Here is a 22,656-nt window from a genome sequence, read left to right as displayed (position 1 = left end):
TGTCTTCCACAGTGGTTGCACCAGTTTACATTTCCACCAGCAGTGGATCAGAGTACCTTCCCCCGACACACACACATCCTCACCAGCATTTGTTGTTTGTTGATTTCTATGTATGAGTCATTCTGACTGGAGTGAGGTGAAACCTCCTTGTGGTTTTGATTTGCATTTCCTTGATGGCTAGTGAAACTGAGCATTTTCCCAAAGTGTCTGCTGCCCATTTGAATTTTCTCTCTTGAAAAATGCCTATTCAAGTACTTTTCCCATTTCTTTATTGGATTGTTTGTTTTGTTGTTGTTGAATTTCTTGAGATTCTTACATATTCTGGATGTTAACCTTTTATCAGTTGTACAGTTTGCAAATAATTTCCCCCATTCTGTCAGTTGCCTCTTCATTTTGCTGAGTGTTTTTTTGCAGTGGAGAAGCTTCTCATCTTTATGTAATCCCAATTGTCAATTTTGGCTTTGATTTCTTGTGCTATGGGATCTTTTGCAAAAAGTCTTTCCTGTGCTAATGTCCTGTAGAGTTCCCTCCATTTCCTCTAATAATGTCATAGTATCAGGTAATAGATTTGGTCCTTGATCCCTTTTGAGTGGATTATTTTGTAGAGTAAAGTAGGGAACTAATTTCATACTTCTGCAAGTGGAGATTCAGTTTTTCCTGCACCATTCGTTAAAGAGACTGTCTCTGCTCCACAGACTGACTTTTAGCTTCTTTATCAATTATGAGTTGGCTGTAGATGCATGGATTGATTTCTGGAGTCTATGCTATTCCATTGGTCTATAAGTACGTTTTTGTTTCAGTACCAAGCTTTTTTGATTGTAATTGCCCTGTAGTATGTCTTGAAATCAGGTATTATGATGCCTCCAGCTTTTTGTTGTTGTTGTTTAAGATTGCTTTAGCCATTCTGGTCTCTTGTCTTTCCATATGAATTTCAGCATGGTTTCCTCTAGATCTGTGAAGAATGTCGTTGATATTTTGATTGGGATTGCACTGAATGTGTAAATTGCTTTTGGTAATGACATTTTGATGATGTTAATTCTTCCAATCCATGGACATGGAAGAATTTTCATTTTTAAATATATTCTTCAATTTCTTTCTTTAGTGTTTTGTAATTTTCATTGAAGACATCTTTAACATCCTTAGTTAAATGTATTCCAAAGTATTTGATTCTTTTTGGAACTATGGTGAATGGTACTGATCTTACAAGTTGTTTCTCAGCCATGGCATTGTCTGTGTATACAAAGGCTATTGATTTTTCTGTGTTGATTTTATATCTTCCCACTTTACCAAACTCATTTTATGAGTTCCAATAGTCTCTCAGTGTAGTCTTTTGGATCTCTTATATATAGGATCATGGCATCTGCAAATAAAGATAGTTTCACTTCCTCTTTTCTAATTTGTATCCATTTGATTTCTTTTTCTTGCCTAATGGCTCTGGCTAAAACTTTCAGGACTATATTGAATAGCAGTGGTGACAGTGAACATCCTTTTCTTGTTCTGGATTTTATGGGTGATCTTTTCAGCTTTTCTCCATTCAATAGGATGCTTGCAATTGTTTTGTCATATATTGTTGTGGTTGTGTTGAGGAATGTTCCTTTTATACCCATTTTCCTTAAGGTTTTCATCATGAAAGGATGTTTTATTTTATCAAATGCTTTCTCTCAGTCTATTGAGATAATCATATAATTTTTGACTTCTCTTTGTTAATGTGGTGTATCACATTGATTGATTTGTGAATGTTGAACTAGTCTTTCATTCTGTGGATAAGTCTCACTTGATTAGGGTGGGTGATCTTTCTAATGTGTTGTTGGATTCAATGAGCTAATATTTTGCTGAAGATTTTTGCATCTATGTCCATCAGAGATATTGGTCTATAGTTTTCTTTCTCTGTTGCATCTTTTCCAGGTTTAGGTATTAAGATGATGCAGGTTCGTAGAAGGAGTTTGGGAAAATTCCCTCCTTTTCAATTGTTTTGAATAGCTTGAGAGGAAATATAATTAGTTCTTCTTTATATGTCTGGGTGAATGCAGCAGTGAGGCCTTCTGGTCCTGGGCTTTTTTTATTGGGAGGGTCTTTATTACTAATTCAATCTCCATCTTGGTTACTAGTCTGTTTAGGTTTTCTATATCTTCATGACTTAATTTTGGTAGATTGTATCTTTCTAGGAATCTGTCCACTTCTTCCAGGTTTCCTAGTTTGTTGGCATACAGCTCTTAGTAATAATTTCTGATGATTCTTTTTATTTCTGTGGTATCTGTTGTTACATTTCCTTTTTCATCTCTGATTTTATTGATTTTGGTCTTTTCCTTCTTTTTTGGTGTATCAATTTTTTTTTTCAAAATACCTGTGAAGCCATTTTTCTAAAGTAATGCAGCATTTTTAATTCATGTCATTCATTTAAACCTGTGATTGAAATAACTTTAGCAAGGAGAATTTTTTTGGTACAATTTGATTAGCTGCTGTTCTCATAAGATTCTATTCATTTATCATGGATAACTCAATGGCAACTATCAAGCAATACAGATCATAGTGGATAGCTGTACCATTTTACACAGATGTGTTGTAATAATAATTTGACTTACACTATTACTTTCATAATGGAAATGGCTTAACCAGATTGTGGTTGATTTTTTTCCTCTTAAATACCTATATGTAAGCAGAGTACAAGATAGGGATTCTAAAGGCACAGCTTAAAATATTCAATATCTGCAATCAATAGGTCATAGATCTAGTGGAGAGATACTGGAGCAAATGGATGAAACTCAGAACTTCATTCTCATCAATAAAATGAGTATAATGAAGACTGTTGTGGCCACCACAAAGGTGCAGTGATAATCACCATGTCTAACATGATTCTTACTCTAGAAAGACGTATTTAAACCATACTTAGGGTTTTTGTTGTTGATGGTGTTATCATTATTTTGATTGTAAAAAATTTAATGAGAATAATAATTGCAACCAAGCAGAGGCGTGAGTCTGTATTTTTTTGTTTGTTTTATAATTCTTAGACAAAACAGATAAAATTTGGTCAAGTAATTTAATATTACCATGATTTTAAGATGTATTATTCTTTGCATATTATATTAAAATAAATTTGAATAGCCTGAGTTATTTATTTATTTGGTTTTTTTTTTTTTAATTTTTGACAGGCAGAGTGGACAGTGAGAGAGAGACAGAGAAAGGTCTTCCTTTTGCCATTGGTTCACCCTCCAATGGCCGCCGCGGTAGCGCGCTGCGGCCGGCGCACCGCGCTGTTCCGATGGCAGGAGCCAGGTGCTTATCCTGGTCTCCCATGGGGTGCAGGGCCCAAGCACTTGGGCCATCCTCCACTGCACTCCCTGGCCACAGCAGAGAGCTGGCCTGGAAGAGGGGCAACCGGGACAGGATCGGTGCCCCGACCGGGACTAGAACCCGGTGTGCCGGCGCCACAAGGTGGAGGATTAGCCTAGTGAGCCGCGGCGCCGGCCTATTTATTTGGTTTTTAATTTTATGTTTTGGTCTCATAATCTTAGTGATTCTGAAATTCAGTATGACCATAAAAAGGATAAATGTTTCCCAGATCCTTCACAAATCCAGCTCTCTGTGCATCTATGGATGAAAGTCAGTCTACTATTAAAAATGATTAAAGGGCAATATTTTATTTTCTTTCACTGTGCCTTCCTTCCTCTGCATCAGCAGGAGCCCAATCCCTCTAGAAAATTTATGTGTAAAAAAAAAAGCAGATGAGTTTAAAGCACATCATCAAATTATATGGATAGGTACTGTTAGGGGCAAATTCTACCATTACTTAGGTGACAGTTCAGAGTCTGTCACAGATGAGAGCATGATTTTTGAGATAACAGACAAGCTCTTTCTAACCTCAACATTAAAAATCTATTGCCAAGTAAAATTTTTATGAGCATATGTATTCTTTTTATGGTTTAAAATTTTCTGCCTTGTAAATAAGCATATTTCTGAACACTAGAGTTTAATAAACATTTTCATGATTTATGTATTTGTAAAGAGGCTACAATTTTACCTGGTAGCAGAAAGTGCTATAAAAACATTTGTTAAATTAAAACACATATATACACCATTAATAAATTCAATCACACATTTGTAGAACTATTGAACAGAAAGCTCATTATATGTTAGCCCTTTTATCTATAGTATCTTCATATTTTGGCCTTTTTTTTTAAGTCTCTCTAATAAACTTCATAAAAAGTCCAAATTCTTTTCACTTTGTACCATCTATCATGTAAGTTGTTGTATATGTAAATTTCCTGGAAAGAAATAAAATCCCTTTCTCTTTCATATGATGAAAAACATATTTGTACTGTTTTGTGGGTACCCTAAAGAAAAATTCATATTTAATAATATTTTATTCTAATAATTGACAATAAACACCCAAGGAACACATATGTGATGAAAATACATTCTTTTTAAAAAATTACTATTAATAGTAGTTGTGTCTGTTTATCACTGCAGTTGTACTTATGTACAACTACTTATAAATATAAATAAGCTGTACTTATTTATAACTAGCATTACACTACATGTGTACTGAACATACCATGGTAATCAATATTTCTCCTTTGATATTACTTTATGATTGATGGCTGGGAGCTGCATTCTTCTTTTTCTTCACAAAATATGTGACAGGTTATTGAAGTATAGTCAACCTTGCATACCATTAGAAACTTATTCCTTATACCTAACTGTAGTTTGGTATCTGTTATGCAAACTCCCTTTATCTCTAATCATCCCTGCCAGCCTCCAGGTTATATTCAACTATTCTGCATTTTTTACGTATCAGGGAGTTACTCTCTTTGAGAACAGAAGTTTGAGCCTAGGCAAAGAAATGGTTTTGGGTTGCTTTCACTTTAATTTCACTTTGGCTTCAGTAGCTTTTCACACTCCAGATGTTCTCAAACCTCAAATTAGGCAACTATTAAAAAAGTTGATCTAGTAATTTGAGGATCATCAGTGGCAACTTGCTTGGCTAAAACCCATAAAATTGATTTAAACATGTACAATAAAATAATAGCACTCTGGAAATATTGCATGGTTGTTTATTTTCCTTTGTCCACGTGTTGAGTGAAAGCGTACGGCACTGTTTCAGATTGAACCTGTCTTCCTGTGCCAGCTGTACCTTCCATACTCTGGAGTATTGACCCTCAGGCAAGGATTTCCTTTCAGAGGACTGTTCCTATTAAATAACAGCATAAGGTGCTCCATCCTAGGCTCTCAAGATCGAGGAAAGGAAGGAAAACCTATTGAGAATTCTTGGCCAACAGGAAAACACAAAATTGAAGTACAACTGAATGGCCAAATTATCTTGATTGATCTCGACTCTCTAGGGAATTTTCCCTCGGGGATTCTCTCTGAAGAAACCCTAGATAATTTTCCTCTACATTTTCTTAAGGTGTAGTAAATGTTCCCTTTTGCTGACTCAGATTACACACAATTTAAAAAATTTCTATGCTATGGTTATAATTTCAAATGCTTGAAAATTCTATTTTATAATTGTTAATGACTTTTACTCCTATAAATTGGTTATGAAATATATGATCTTTGAGTGAAGAGAATTTATACTGTGGTTCAGAAAAATTCCAGTATTGCCTCCATCATGACCTTGACCAGATTTCTTAATTTCCCTAAGCTTTGGATTCCCTGTCTGTAATAATAACATTAGGTTAGGTTTTGAGACATTAAGAAAAGCTATATGAGGGGTGAGTGTTGGGCTCAGCAAATAAGATGTTGCTTGGACTGCTCATATCTCATATTGGAGTGCTAGGTTTTAGTCTTGGCTCTGCTCCCAATTCAAGCTTCCTCCTAATGTGACCTTGGCAGGCAGCAAGTGATGGCTGAAGTACTTGGGTCCCTGCCACCCACATGGGAGACAAGAATTGAGTTCCTGGCTTCCAGCACCAGTCTGGCCTGACCCTACTTGTTATAGGCATTTGGGAAATGAACCAGCACATGAAAGTTCGTGTATGTGTTATAGTATATGTATGTGTCTGTGCCTTTCTACTTTTCTTTTTTTTTAAATACTCAGTGTTCTGTGTTTTTTTTCTTTCTGACTTTTATTTAATAAATTTAAATTTCCAAAGTACAACTTTTGAATTATAGCAGCTTTCCCCCCCATAACTTTCCTCCCACCTGCAACCATACCATCTCCCACTCCATCTCCCATCCTATTCTTCATCATGATTCATTTTCAAGTATCTTTATGTACAGAAGATCAACTTAGTATATACTAAGTAAAGATTTCAACAGACTGCACCCACAAAGACACACAAAGTATAGAGTACTGTTCGAGTAGTAATTTTACCATTAATTCTCATAGTACAACACATTAAGGGCAGAAGTCCTACACGGGGAGCAGGTGCACAGTGAGTCCCGTTGTTGATTTAACAATTGACACGCTTATTTATGAGGTCAGTAATCACCTGAGGCTCTTGTCATGAACTTCCAAAATTATGGAAGCCTCTCGAGTTCACCAACTCCAATCTTATTTAGACAAGGCCATATTCAAATTAAATTAAATAAATATGAAAATTTTTAAAGAGTAATGAGGTTATGGAATGGAATTTGCAAGGAGTATGCTTAGTGTATACTAATTTTTTCCATTGTGCCTCTTTATTTATGCATATACAGATTCACTTATATAAATATACATACATATGTAGGCATATTGTAAATATATTTGCTTATATTTACTTATACAAAGAGACAGCATGAACATATTTTGATTTGCTTAAAAAGCCTCTTATAATTGAAAAATCACACTTAAAATGTTAAAATAATGTCTAACTTGTGGCCTTTCTTACAAGTGATATTAAGTAGTATTCTCTGTATGAAAAAAACTGGGTTAATGGACAAGCCGTACTTTAATGCAATGTATTGATTTGTATAATTTTCATTTTAAAATAGTGGAACAATATTAAAGAAAATATAATGGAAAATTCATGATATTAAGCATCATTACATTTTAATTTATAATTTTAGTTATTAAAAACTTTGCATTTTATCATCATTAGTGAAACAGGGAAAAGTACATGGAAAACTCAAAGAATTAATTGACCAGGGAACATAATGAGGACAAACTTTCAAAATGACCCATCATCACTGTCTATGGCAACAATCCTATATCTACATTATACTGTTAAAAAATTGAACTTGCTGTATTGCAGCAGCTTGATGTCAAAAGTGTAAACGTCTGTAAGCAGATAATAGCACTGGCTATAAAAAATTTCTCAATTTAATATGCAAAATTATGTATCTGATTTTTAAAAAGCTTTTATTTAATAAATATAAAATCATAGGTACAGTTGTTGGATTATAGTGATTCTTCCCCCCACACTCGCCCTCCTACCCTCACTCCCGTCCCACCTCTTACTCCCTCTCCCATCCCATTCTTCATTAAGATTCATTTTTAATTATTTTTATATACAGAAGATCAACTCAATACTAAGTAAAGATTTCAACACATAAACACAAAGTATAAAGTACTGTTTGAAGATTAGTTTTACCATTAATTCCCATATTACAACTCATTAAGGACAGAGGTTCTACATGGGGAGCAAGTGCACAGTGAATCCTATTGTTGATTTAACAATTGACACTCTTATTTATGACATTGACATCAGTGATCACCCAAAGCTCTTGTCATGAGCTGCCAGGCCTTTGGAAGCCACTTGAGTCCACAAACTCTGACATTATTTAGACAGGGCCATAATCAAAGTGGAAATTCTCGGGCTCTGCACCGTGGCTCACTTGGCTAACCCTCCCGCTGTGGCGCCAGCACCCCAGGTTCTAGTCCAGGTTGGGACGCCGGATTCTGTCCCAGTTGCTCCTCTTCCAGTCCAGCTCTCTGCTGTGGCCCAGGAAGGCAGTGGAGGATGGCCCAAGTGCTTGGTCCTTGCACCCGCGTGGGAGACCAGGAGGAAGCACCTGGCTCCTGGGTTCGGATCGGCGTGGCGCGCTGGCCCCAGCGCGCCGGCCGTAGCGGCCATTTGGGGGGTGAACCAACAGAAGGAAGACCTTTCTGTCTCTCTCTATCTGTAACTCTACCTGTCAAATAAATAAATAAATAAATAATCTTTAAAAAAAAAAGTGGAAATTCTCTCCTCCCTTCAGAGAAGAGTATCTTCTTCTTTGAGGGCCCCTTCTTTCCACCGGGATCTCATATACAGAGATCTTTCATGTAGGTCACTTTTTGCCACAGTGTCTTGCCTTTCCATGCCTGAAATGCTCTCATGGGCTTTTTTTTTTTTTTAAAGATTTACTCACTTATTTGAAAGTCAGAGTTATACAGAGAGAGGAGAGAGAGAGAGAGACAGAAAGAAAGAAAGAGAGAGAGAAGTCTTCCATCTGATGGTTCACTCCCTAGATGGCTGCAGTGGCCGGAGCTGCACCTATCTGAAGCCAGGAGCCAGGAGCTTCTTCCAGGTCTCCCACACCGGTGCAAGGGCCCAAGGACTTGGGCTATCTTCTACTGCTTTTCCAGGCCATAACAGAGAGCTAGATCTGAAGTGGAGCAGCCACGTCTTGAACCAGCGCCCATATGGTATGCCAGTGCTTCAGGCCAGGGTGTTAACTCACTGCACCACAGCACCGGCCCCTCTCATGGGCTTTTTAGCCAGATCTGAATGCCTTAAAGGCTGATTCTGAGGCCAGAGTGCTGTTTAGGGCATTTGTCATTCTATGAGTCTGCTGTGTGGTCTGCTTCCCATGTTGGATCATTCTCTCCTTTTTAATTCTATCTATTATTAAAAACTTACTAAAAACCATGGCATTTAAATAATTTGAAATAGCACTATCAAAATTGCTGATAGAAATCCAAGAAGACAAGCCTCTATGGTTTATAATGATAAAATAATTCAAAACATTCTAATACATTTAAAAATAGGAGTTTAGTTCTAAAGTTATACAATAAGTTCAAATGGGTCATTAAGTCAAAAGACACACAGTGTTTGCTAGGCTCTCTTTCTTGCTACCTACGTTGGCTTATTTTGAATGGCACTGTACCATGGAAATAGTGCATGATATAGATATACTTTTAAATTTTCTTCTATTATATAAATTTTTAAAAGAAATATTCTTTGCTTTCACTATCTCCATTTGGGCTAATGCCCAGCATGCCAATATGGCATGCACACATGTTGCTACTGAATAGTTAACAAGTTGACTCCCACTGTATTCTTACTGATCTATCAGTAGCAAGAAGTCAAACATAATGTTTTCATCCAACTCAGACACAGGTTGTCTCAAAGGTGTTTCTCAAATGGTTGTATTTGTAATATATATATGAACACGGTAATTCTAAGGGACATACATCAAACAACAAACCAAAATCCTCTAAAATTAATTCTCAATGACAGAAATAATTCCATTTCAATTTTTAAAAAGATTTATTTATTTATATGAAAATCAAGTTACACAGAGAGAGCAAGAGAGGCAGAGAGACAGAGAGAGAGGTCTTCCATCTGCTGGTTCACTCCCCAGATGGCTACAACAGCTGGAGTTGTGCCAGTCCGAAGCCAGGAGCTAGGAGCTTCTTCCTAGTCTCCCACATGGGTGCAGGGGCCCAAGGACTTGAGCCATCTTCTGCTGCTTTCCCAGGGCATAGCAGAGAGCTGGATCTAAAGTGGAGCAGCCGGGACTTGAATCAGCACTTATATCGGATGCTGGCACTGCAGGCAGCGGTTTTACCTGCTATGCCACAGCACCAGCCCCTACATTTTTTTTTCTCACAGGCAGAGTAGACAGAGAGAGAGACAGAGAGAAAGGTCTTCCTTTACCATTGGTTTACCCCCTAATGGCTGCTGCGGCAGGCGCGCTGCGGCCGGCACACCTGATCCGAAGCCAGGAGCCAGGTGCTTCACCTGGTCTCCCATGCGGGTGCAGGGCCCAAGCACTTAGGCCATCCTCCACTGCACTCCCGGGGCACAGCAGAAAGTTGAACTGGAAGAGGAGCAACTGGGACAGAATCCGGCGCCCCGACCGGGACTAGAACCCGGTGTGCTGGCGCCACAGGCGGAGGATTAGCCTAGTGAGCCGCAGCGCCAGCCCCCTACATTTCAATTTTTAATCAGTGTAAATCTCACTCTCCATATCTATTCATGGTTATACTTCACTGTGAAATTGATGGGAAGCAGCTATTCAATGCTTTGACTCAGTTCTCTTATAAAGAAAGTAAATTTATCACGCAAATGAACACAAATCCTTTGGAACCCACACCTGTTCTTGTGACCCCAAATTTTGATCTGGCATATACCTTGTCTTGAGAAGAGTATAATACAAGTATGTGACTTTCTATTTCATTGATCATCTCTATTTCAAATTATATGTCTGTTCTGTGATTGCAGAAGTAAATTGGATCCACTGATCAAATTTGGTTGCTTAGCTCTGCAGAATTCATTCTCTGTCTGACTTTATGCTTTTACCACTTCATTTTCCCTCTGATTCTTTAGTACTTCAGTAGTTTATATATGTGTTTATGAATCTGTGATCCATGTATTTCAGATTTTGTGAAAATTTTACCTACTCACCATACTCATTCTCATATCTGCCACCAAATGAGAATGAACTAAATGAGATATTAAATAATGAAATATCAAGGCCCGCTACATTATTATCAAATTTCATTTCATGTGAAAGTCGACAGACTAGAAAGCTTTGGCTTGAATTTGAATGCTGTATATTAGGATGTCTGGGACATTCTAGAAAAAAAAATCTTATTTTTATTGGCAAATATCCCTTCACTCTGATCCACAGTCAGTAACAGTGTAGACAGGTGGAGTGAGCAAGCTTATTTACTTTGTCATCCCCCATCACCCACAGGGAATGCTAAAAAAAGAAGATGGTATTGAACCCTTTGTACACTGTTGGATTCTATACATACTACATGAATAACAATAAGAGACTAATAATGATAAACTATCATAAATTAAAGCAATTGCAACAATAATACTGCAATAAAAGTTATGTAAACTTATGAATTGCTTATTTCTGGGATTTCCTATTGGCTTTACCTGCTACGCCACAGCGCTGGTCCCCAAATGTAGTTCTTATAGTGTTGTCTCTAGATCCAGATTACCAGGATTCAAAGCATTGCTTGTTCCACTTGCAAACTTTTAACCTGCCTCTATATCACCTTTTCTGATGTACTGATAAGAATACTACTAACTTTTTTGGATGTACTGATAAGAATACTACTAACTAGACTAACTTTGTCTAGTGTAATTATTGGAGCCTTGTAAAATGTGAAGACATGCATTTTGTTTGTTATAACCATACTGTTTCCAGGGATAGTTCTAAGTGGGTCTTTATTTCATTCAATCTAGTTTTTGTGCCTGAGCCTTTTGTTTCTGGGATTACAATGATGAGAGTAAATGATTGGACATAGGGAGGAAGTTTAAAAAGAGAAAGGAGATATAAAATGTCATTCATCTACTTGGGATTCTTTTAGCAGTAATGTCAGAATCAAACAGCAGCCAACCAATGTGTGGCATGCGCCTTGTACACGTAAATAACGTGCATAAACAGAATTCCATGTCCAAAGGAGACTGTGCTTTCTGTAGAATAACAAGAGCCCTTTGACTCTTAGACCTATCAGAGCTATCAATTGTGAGCTGAAATTGATCACTTGGACTAGTGCGATGGCATTGGTACATGCCATCTTGATGGAATTGTGTTGGAATCCCCTGGCACATTTCTAACTCCACCATTTGCGGCCAGTCCGATTGAGCATGTTCCAAATTGTTCATCTCCTCCCTCTCTTTTTCCACTCAGATTTAACAGGGATCACTTTTCAGTTAAAATTTAAACACCTAAGAATAATTGTGTGTTAATTACTGAGTTCAACCAATAGTACTAGAACAACAACAACAACAACAAATACTAAAAAGGATAAAGTATTACATTGTACATCTAAAGTCAGGACAGGAGCTGATCAGTTCATTGTTGCTTATAGTGCCCATTTCACTTAACAGGTTTCCCCTTTGGCGCTCAGTTGTCACTGATCAGGGAAAACAAATGATATTTTTCTCTTTGGGACTGGCTTAATTCACTCAGCATGATGTTTTCCAGATTGCTCCATCTTGTTGCAAATGACTGGGTTTCGTTGTTTCTTACTGCTGTATAGTATTCTATGGAGTACATGTCCCATAATTTCTTTATCCAGTCTACTGTTGATGGGCATTTGGGTTGGTTCCAGGTCTTAGCTATTGTGAATTGAGCTGCAATAAACATTAATGTGCAGATGGCTTTTTTATTTGCCAAATTAATTTCCTTTGGGTAAATTCCAAGGAGTGGGATGGCTGGGTTGTATGGTAGGGTTATGTTCAGGTTTCTGAGGAATCTCCAGACAGACTTCCATAGTGGCTTAACCAGTTTGCATTCCCACCAACAGTGGGTTAGTGTCCCTTTTTCCCCACATCCTCTCCAGCATCTGTTGTTGGTAGATTTCTGAATGTGAGCCATTCTCACCGGGGTGAGATGGAACCTCATTGTGGTTTCACAAACAAGACAAGTATCTGCTAATACTAACTGATAGAATCAAAAAGGGAGAGAAAGATCCAACATGGGAAGTGGGATACACAGCAGACTCATAGGATGGCAGATGTCCTAAACAACACTCTGGCCTCAGAATCAGCCCTCAAGGCATTCGGATCTGGCGGAAGAGCCCATGAGAGTATAGCAGGCATGGAAAGCCAAGATATCATGGAAAAAAAAAAAAAAGACCTAAATGAATGATCTCTGTGAGTGAGATCCCAGTGGAAAGAACGGGGCCATCAAAGAAGGAGGTACCCTTCTCCGAAGGGAGGAGAGAACCTCCACTTTGACTATGACCCTATCGGAATAAGATCAAACTCAGCGAACTCTAAAGGCTTCCATAGCCCTGGCAACTCATGACTAGAGCCTAGGGAGATTACTGACGCCATGAACAGGAGTGTCAAATTGTTAAGTCAGCAACAGGAGTCACTGTGTACTTACACCCCATGTGGGATCTGTCCCTAATGTGTCATCTAAAGCCAAGTGATGCTATGACTGGTACTGAAACAGTATTTTTATACTTTGCGTTTCTGTGTGGGCACAGACTGATGAGGTCTTTTCTAATTATATACTGAAGTGATCTTCTGTATATAAAGAGAATTGGAAATGAAAAAAAAAAAACAACCTGGTGTTAAAATGGAAATGGCATAGAAAATTAATTAATTTGAAAAAAAAAATTATGTAGGATCTCTGTCTTTAATGTGCTGTACATTGCTATTTAATGCTATAATTAGTAATCCAATGGTAGTTTTTTCACTTGATGTTGCTATATGGGCAAAATGTTGAAATCTTTTCCTAATATATACTAAACTGATCTTCTGTATACAAAGAGAATTGAAAATGAATCTTTACATGAATGGAAGGGGAAAGGGAGCGGGAAAGGGGAGGGTTGCGGGCGGGAGGGAAGCTATGGGAGGGGGGAAGCCATTGTAACCCATAAGCTATACTTTGGAAATTTATATTCATTAAATAAAAGTTTAAAAAAAATAAATAAATAAAATAAAAAGAATAACAAGAGCCCTATACCTGATCACTCTGCCCATAAAGAAAGGCCAGTATTTCATGAGTCTTTCTGAATTTTTTATACCTCTTAGTTATTCCTCCTTTAACTATTTCTTCTTTTTATTTTACCATTTCTTAAAAATTTAATATGCTAAATTTCTTTAGATCTTATTCGCTCACTTTAAGCTCTTGTACTATTTCAGTTCTCCTTTCACTTTTCTTAAACTTTTAACAGTACTTAAACTGACTTCAGCTTCTAGTCATTGTTACAACCATCCTCTTCATTAGGATTTCTCAGCATCCCACTGTCGGCACTTTTAGGTGAGATAATTCCTATGGGGCTGGGACCTGGGAGCTGTCCTGTGAGCATTGAGGACATTCACTTGTGAAAACCAAACAAGCTGCAAATATTGCCACATGTACCCTGGGTTATCAGGAGGACATCCTTGGTTAAGAAACATTACCTACAATTGGACCTCATCAGTCTTCCTGGAGAACAGTTTAGATCATGCCATTCTCTCTTGAAAAAATGTTTCATGGGTCGTCATTTTGCAATGAAAACATCCTGATTCTCCAAACTCTATCACTGTGTTTCTTAGAATATGTTCCTTCCTCATTCTCTGATATGCCTTCGCTATAATTTACAGTGATTTATGAGAAATGCATGTGTGTGTGTGTGTGTGTTTTTTCTAGAATTGAAGAGTTTTCAACCATACCCTCCTTTCATATACTCACTTATCCAACATACAATATTTTTATTAACTTGCTCACATTCCTGAACACAGTAACTCAATTTAAATTCTGAGAGACATTTTATATGCATATGAAAATAAATTATAAAGTTATTATAAAACTATATTCTATCTACATATTAATAGCAAACAGATGAGTGAAGAAATACGGAGGCCAAAAATAAATGCTGATGTTTGTAGACACAACATTTTAAAAAATAAGTGTTTTTATGGCAGTGGAGACCAGTAGTTCATTCAGAGATGTATACCTACCTAAGAGATAGTCCTTTTAAAATAAAATTTGGACATTGTTTCATGCATCAGAAAGAAAAGTTCACATAGGTAAATACAAGTAGATGTAAAAATAATAAATCTCAAAAAAGCAATTAGGGGACCAGCATTGTAGTATGGGGGGTTAAGCAACCACTTCCAACAAAGCATCCCATATGTAAGTCCTTATTAATGTGTCTGGGAAGGCTGTGGATGATGGCCAAAGTATGTGGGCTCCTGGGCTCCTGTTACCAATAGTTTGGCTCCTGACTTCAGCCTGGCCCAGCTTGGTTGTGTAGCCAGTTGAAGAGTAAACAATGAGTGGAAGATAATTTTCTCTCTCTCTCCCTCTCTCTCTCACTTTCAAATAAATGATTTTTTTTAAAAAAGCATTTAATGCATATGTTATAATCTCAAATCTAAGGAGATCATTTTAATCAACACAAGAAATTAGCAGCTTTTGAGGAAACTACCTATGTATTTTTTACACAAAAATTCAGAACCATACACTTTATATTATATCATTAAAAGACCAACTGGCAAATTATAAATTAGGAATAGATAGATATCTTTTATGGCATGATTTGGAGTTGGTATGAAATATGCAGAAAAGAATTATAAATTAATAAGGAGAAATGAGAATTTTGTCAGAGATGAGAAAATTTAGTAGGAAAATATATAAACACTTTCTCAAATTCTCTATTCAGAGAAATGCAAATAAATGTTAAAATGGATTATTTTTTCTTACTAAAGAAAGATATGCTATATATTTTTCACATAGTAAAATGTTATATATATATATATTACTGAAAAGTTATAATATTTTGCCCTTTTTAAACAGTCTGGGAATGCATTTTTAAATCATCTTGAAAATCTTAGTCTTTGAACCAAAAAAATACTCTTCTACCTGGTAGTTTTATGAACACTAGATTATTTGGAGGGACTTTAGTATAATAAAACCAGTATGCAAATAGATTCATGGAATATGGCCCAGTTTTCTTAGGAAACAAAAGCCAGAATTAATGTGTTTGCTTCTGGGTTTGTATCTACATGAGCTTAGGTAAAGGTACGGAAATATCCATACCTGGTTTCTAGGAGATGTAGGTGGAGATAAAAGGAGAAAGACATTAGGACATCAAAGTATAGGAAAGTTAGCCATAGTTTGAATAAATAATAAAACATTTTATATGTATTTATTTTGACTGGCTTAAAAGTGTGTGCATATGTTTTGTGTAGCTAAAGAGATAATTAAAAAGAACATAAATACACATTCTTTAAACTGAGGAAACTATCTACATGCTTTCCTTTAGGATACTGGTGCAAACTTTTGTCTTCAGTTCCACAACTTGCCTCCCCTCACAAATACAAATTAAACAATACTCTTGACCCTCATTGGACTTTTAACTTACTTCCATTATATATAAACATATAAAGATGACTTAACAATATGCCTTCTCTATGCCCTGTGTGAAGGAAGTAAATCCTCATGTATTTGATTTAACATCATAGTCAAAATTGATTATTGATTCACCCTTTCATTCAACAAGAATTAAAATGGTGAACATCTTCATTGAATCATGCAATTTAGACTTTGGAACATGATCAATGAGACCTGGTTCTTGTCCTAATCTGAGCATACACTGATACATGATATGATCACATCAAGGATGGAAGTTTCCATACTTGAAGTTCTGCAGGAATGAAAAGAAGTTAAAGCCAGTAAGAAAGAAATCAAGCTTAACTATTATCTAAATGGATCACAGGGATTAAAAAAATTCTTTATTTTGTAGTATTATTATTTGTATTGAATTTATTTTTAGTAGACTGATATGTTACTGAATTGAATTTCTTGAATTTAAATGTGCCATTTTGTATGACACGTACATTTGAGATGTTGAAGAACATACTGCATTGATCTTTGAGTACTCTGTTTCTTGTTCAATGGGAAAATTAGAATTTGGGGAACCTTGAGTTTATTCCTGAGAATATCATTATCCAAAAGAAAAAGCAGGAGTTCATTATACTGTCTGAATAATACAATATGTAAATCATTTTCTTGCCTTAAAATTAAATGTTATTTTATGCTGTATGTATTCATTTGTATACATATTCACTTGTATGTGTATAGGTACTATAATTTAGGACATTTTTGGATGGCAGCAACATTTTTATGTCATAAATAAATAATAATGAATGTCACTTTAAGAATCTTAACATTTCCAATTACATGGGGTTAGCTATTTTTTATTTCTCATCAGCTTCATGGAGTTCCAGAGTTTCTGAGGTTTGTATTGTTAACTTAATCATGTTCTATTTTTTAAAAATCTATAAATTTTATTTTTAAATTCCTTTAAAATAAAACAAATATACCTATTAAATAAATACGTAACTTTAGATAATTTAATACTTAAATTTGACAAAGGCAGGGATAGCCTCCTGGGTGTATCATCTTGGAAATTGCACAGGGTCTCCATATCAGAAGGATCCTGTGCTGCTTTGGTGTTCCAACGTAGCCATCTTGAAATTTTTAATCATTTGCCTTTGGACTTTTGTTTTGTAAGTTTATTCTTGTGGGACTAGGAAGAGAGGATGTGAGCAGAAGAGCTGTGGAGTGGAAGCAGTGTACCCACAGATTCTGCCTGCAGGCATAGCAGGCAGTCCAGATGCCAAACAATGGACCTGGCAGCAAGTCACACATTTGAGTATGCATGACTCAGCAGCCTGGGACGTTATGTGTCCCTAATGTGGCCAAATCGTGGCGAAACCCTGATACACAGTGGCAATAGGAGCAGTAGCAACAGCAGCAGTGAGAGCAGTGATATGGGAGACAAATGAGTCCCTGTGCGGGCAGGGGTAGCTTCCATGTTGAGAAGCCTTCTTGTCCATCATTTCCAGCATGCATTTTGTATACTCAAGGAGATAAACGCAGTATCTACACAAAAGTTAAATGCCCCACCTAAGTTACAAGACAGTATCTGCAGCACTCAGACAATAATTTTTATCAACAAATTATTTTTAAAACAGGTATATACATGTGCATTGCAATAAGAACATCCAGGAGTTGTTAGAATTCCTTTAAGAGTTACATATGCCCATTTTTGAAATGGATGCAACATTTCAAAGCAATTATCTACAAGCTTATAAACACAAATTAAATTTAAATACTATTTTCATGGGAAATTTTAAATGAACCAACTATTAAGAAGGAATGTACCTTAAGATTATATTTTCTGGGGCCAGCGCAGTGGCTCACTTGACTAATCCTCCGCCTGCAGCACTGGCATCCCATATGGGCGCCAGGTTCTAGTCCCAGCTGCTCCTCTTCCAGTCCAGCTCTCTGCTGTGGCCTAGGAGGCAGTGGAGGATGGCCCAAGTGCTTGGCACCTGTATCATCGTGGGAGACCAGGAGGAAGCACCTGGCTCCTGGCTTCAGATCGGCGCAGCGTGCCGGCTGTAGCAGCCATCTGGGGGGTGAACCAACGGAAGAAAGACCTTTCTCTCTGTTTCTCTCTCTCACTGTCTAACTCTATCTGTCAAATTAAAAAAAAAAGTTATATTTTCTTATAGCTAAAGCCACTAATAGAATACATAAGCAGGCATTTTGAATTAGAAATAATGAAATTACATTTTGTTTCTTGAACAAAGCTAGTAAGTTACAGAAAATGTCAGAATATATATAATTCCAATATGTGTATTTAACATTAAATTAAATATAAAGACAAGATAAGTGGCCCTTGCTCTGATAGAATTAATCAGTGTAGAGAATTATATGTCTTGATTGTTGTGATAAAACAATACACATACAAATGCAACAAAATTGCAAAGAACTAAATATACATGCACACAAATAAGTACGTTGGAGTTAATGAGTGAGTAAGACCAGTGGATTTTGTCAGTGTCCATTTCCTGGTGTGCTATTGACTGCAGTTTGCCAGATGATCACTGGCAAAACTGAATGAAATGTGTATGAAATCTCTATATATATTATTTCTTACAGGCTGCATGAGAATCTACAGTTATCTCAAAACAGAAAACTTAATTCACAAAATCAAATTCAAATATACATAGAATTGGTTTGTACAAAGGGTTAAATCTTTATAGAAAAAGGTTTCCATGTGAATCATCAGCTTTAGAAGCACTAAAATTTTAAAAGTAATTTATTCAAAATTTGTCTCAGTGTTGTTACAGCTTGTCAAATACTCTTAATAGCTCTGGTAACAGTTACATCAACAGAAAGATATTCCTGAAAATTTTAAAAATCAATTATTTGTAATCTTGTATTAGGCAAGAGCCACTGATGTCACTTTCATTTATATCATTGAAAATGAAATTGCTAATTGCATAAAAATTTGATGACCTAAGAAATGGACTTGAAGAAAAGTAAGCCAACAATTTTATGATCAATCAACATGTAATGATAATATAGCACTATTATTTATTGTATTCTATATAGTTATGACACCAGAGGTTTTTTTTTTATAATTTGTCCGTTTATGCAGTTACTTTTCTATGGCAATTATTTATTTATGTGTTGTAACTAACAAAACATTTTTAAAGGAAAAGTCATTATAGTTTCTTATCTTCAACAGCACCTTTATTTCCCAGTGTGTTGAACTAGAGACCCCAAACTTTTGTTTTACATCAACACTCAGAAATTGTCTAAGCCCAAGACAAGGAAATTTGATACAAATTGACCAAAAAAAAACCACTTTAAGTTTTACCAAAAATACTTTAAATAGATATTTGACAATTTATTTCTACAGAATTGATCTTGTAGTAAACTTAGGATAACATCAGAAGTTACAACCAGTAAGTAATATCAGAAGTCAGCTTTTTTATTTTCAGAAGATTTGCCAGGATATTCTTTGCCTTTTTAATTTCATTTTATTGTTTTACAAAACACCGCAAAGATTGACTCAACATCAATTCTTACATTTTAATTTCTGAAGAACTATATATTGCTCATGATGAAAGTTGTATTTTAAAATATGTTTGTTTATTTTTCATTTACAAAAGATAAGAGGATTAAGGACTGCACAGATATATCAGTTAGGATTTTTAAAATTTGAATACCATAGTTTTGTTAAGATTTCTATAGTTAGGCTCATATGTTTCACACCCATCTGCTACATTTCTCAGTTTGCAAATATATTACTATAGAATGACCAGATTTCCTTGAAACTTTAACATGATTCCATAAACATTCACTCTTGGCACATTTATATTATACTCAACACCATGGTCTCACAAGAATTTCAATTTTTAAAGCAGCAAACTTAAAACTAATCAAGAAGTTGGTTTAACAGATTTTCACAGAAGGCATTTCAGCTGATTAAATACTAACAGTAGATTTTTCCCACATTTTGATTAGCAGTTAGTGAGAAATATACGCGTAAATGCTCCATCATATTTTCCCCTATATATTCACTGTGCTATAATGCTTCTGTATGTAGATCATACTTAATTTTTATTCAGATTTTCCTGATAGCTCCGCATGTCTTATTTTTCTCTCCTGTTCCAGAATGATTCCTGGGGAAAGCAGTATTCATACGCGCTCTTCAAAGCTATGAGTCACATGCTGTGCATTGGGTATGGAGCCCAAGCCCCAGTCAGCATGTCTGACCTTTGGATTACCATGCTGAGCATGATTGTCGGGGCCACCTGCTACGCCATGTTTGTTGGCCATGCCACTGCTTTAATCCAATCTTTGGATTCTTCAAGGCGGCAGTATCAAGAAAAGGTAATTTATTTTATCTCTAACCAGCTCAATCAGCTGGTTGAATTAGTGTTCAACCTAATTAAGCCATCTCCCTTAGTCAAAAATATAATAGGTAAAATGTCTTAAGTGAGAAAGCACTATCTGTTTTAGCATGCCAGGATTTCTTCCAGATGGACTTTATAGCTTTTATTAGTTCTTGATTTCTCTCTGGAATAGCTAATTTAAAAATAAATCTACAGATTTTGAATCTACAGAAAAGCTAATTTATGTATGAAACGTTTGAAGTTGAAATAAGGTGTAAATATGGTTCATGTCATATCATATTTCAACAATTATAATAATAAAATACAAGCCTTTTTCTATTATATCCTCTGAAATGTTAGGTTATAAAATGATGTAGCAACCATTACACATGTTCCTTCGATCTTTTTCTCATGATAAAGTCATAATTTATATTACAGTATATATACTCAGTTGAATATATGTTGTTATTATATCTAGATAATTCACCACACCATCATGTTGAAAATGTTATCAATTACTGCTATCTTGCACCTTTTTTAAAATAAAAGATTCGTTTATTTATTTGAAAGTCAAGAGTTACAGAGTGAGGAAGAGATATGTATAGAGAGAAGTTCACTCCCCAAATGGCCACAAAAGCCAGACTGAAGCCAGGAGCTTCATCTGGGTCTCCCACAAAGGTGACAGAGGCCCAAGTACTTGGGCTGTCTTCCGTTGCTTTCTCAGGCCATTTGCAGGGAGCTGGACAGGAAGAAGAGCAACCAGGACATGAACTGGCACTCTTATGGGATGTGGGCATTGGAAGCAGTGGCCTTACCTGCTATGCTACAGCACAGGCCCCGTCTTTCTTTCTTAAGCACAATGTGTTAATTAAAATGATTATTATTCTAAACTTTTTTCAAAAGAGAGAAAGTATATGGTATGATTTATTTACCGGATTTTTTTTTTTCATATACTGAATTACTTTGGATTGGACTACACCTTGGGAAACTGGAAAGAACTAATATTTCTGACTATACATAAGTAACATTCTGACAAATATTTTATAACTGAAAAAATGCATAACATATAGACTGCATTGATTGTGGTAGTATATAACATGAACTTTATCAAAGAGCATTTCCAAAAGTAAGGGTTTAAGTAGTTCAACAATACATTTAGTAAATTATTACAGCTTAGACTCATAAATGTTTTTCAGACTAGCTTCATTTCAGCTGTGTCTTTTTTAGAGAATTTTTCAACACTTACTCACTCAATAGGATAAAGGACATTTAGATACTTTTTTTCCCTTGAATATAATGATATCACCACAGTTAACAGTGAGCCAGTTGGTATTTAATTACTGAGATATTGAAAAGACTATTTCCTTAAGGTATAGGGTTTAAGTTGCTTTAAGCATTATTTTAAAAATAAGACTCAAGTTAAGTTGGAAAGAAAGAGGAGCCTAGTAAGACAGAAGAATTTTATACAATAGTAAATTTGAAAATAATCAAAGGAATTTGGGCCAATTTAATGGGGACTTAAGGTAAGACCACAGCATGATAAATCTGATATTTCTCTTACACTGTTGCTTTTTCCTTTTCAGTTGATGTTGCTTAATAAAAAAAAGAAAAAAAAAACTTACCGCCTTACTTCTGTGAAGCATCACTGCACATTTCTTAAAAACAAACAAACAAGTCCTCAGTTTCTAGGATTGTATTAATATTGTCACCAATTTTATCTTTTTTTTTTTTTAGAGATTTATTTTATTTATTTGAAAGACAGAGTTACAGGGAGAGGTAGAGATAGAGAGAGAGAGGTCTTCCATTCACTGGTTCACTCCCCAGATGGCCACAATGGCCAGAGCTGCGCCGATCCGAAGCCAGGAGCCAGGTGCTTCTTCCAGTCTCCCATGGGGGTGCAGGGGCCCAAGGAGTTGGGCCATCTTCTACTGCTTTCCCAGGCTTTAGCAGAGAGCTGGATCAGAAGAGGAGCAGCCGGGACTAGAACCGGTGCCCATATGGGATGCCGGCGCTTCAGGCCAGGGCGTTAACCTGCTGTGCCATAGCACTGGCCCCACCAGTTTTATCTTTTTAGTTTTGCTATGTAAGTCAACCTTAAGTTGGGACCCAGTTTGTAAACTATGTAATCATAGACATTGAATTTAAATACACTATGTCATAAGTGTTACACTTCAAGTCAATGAGTTGTTGATCTTACAAATACTTGATAGATGGCAAGGATATAGGGTTAACCTTTTGTTATTTTTTGACATTTGAAGCAATTTAGTCAGGAGGAGCTGATCAAAAGGTATTTTAGTTTTCTGGTTGTTTTGTTGGTCTCCAAACCAAAACCTGCCAAAAAGTTTGCTTCTAGAATACTGTATGCATTTTC

The 22,656-nt window shown here is 36.1% G+C and overlaps 1 protein-coding gene across 1 annotated transcript in view; it reads left to right on the top strand.

The window, feature by feature from the left end:
- HCN1 (hyperpolarization activated cyclic nucleotide gated potassium channel 1) overlaps nucleotides 1-22,656 on the top strand; it is a 406,216-nt gene that overhangs the window by 288,570 nt on the left and 94,990 nt on the right. The window contains exon 4 of the mRNA XM_062211814.1: nucleotides 20,065-20,283. Coding sequence (XP_062067798.1) covers nucleotides 20,065-20,283 — 219 coding nt within the window. The remainder of the gene's footprint in view (nucleotides 1-20,064; nucleotides 20,284-22,656) is intronic.

The sequence above is a fragment of the Lepus europaeus genome, chromosome 15 (assembly GCF_033115175.1).
Source record: "Lepus europaeus isolate LE1 chromosome 15, mLepTim1.pri, whole genome shotgun sequence".
In the NCBI taxonomy this organism is placed as follows: domain Eukaryota; kingdom Metazoa; phylum Chordata; class Mammalia; order Lagomorpha; family Leporidae; genus Lepus; species Lepus europaeus.
Note: the sequence above shows the minus strand (reverse complement) of the source record. Positions and strands in the feature narration are given on the sequence as shown.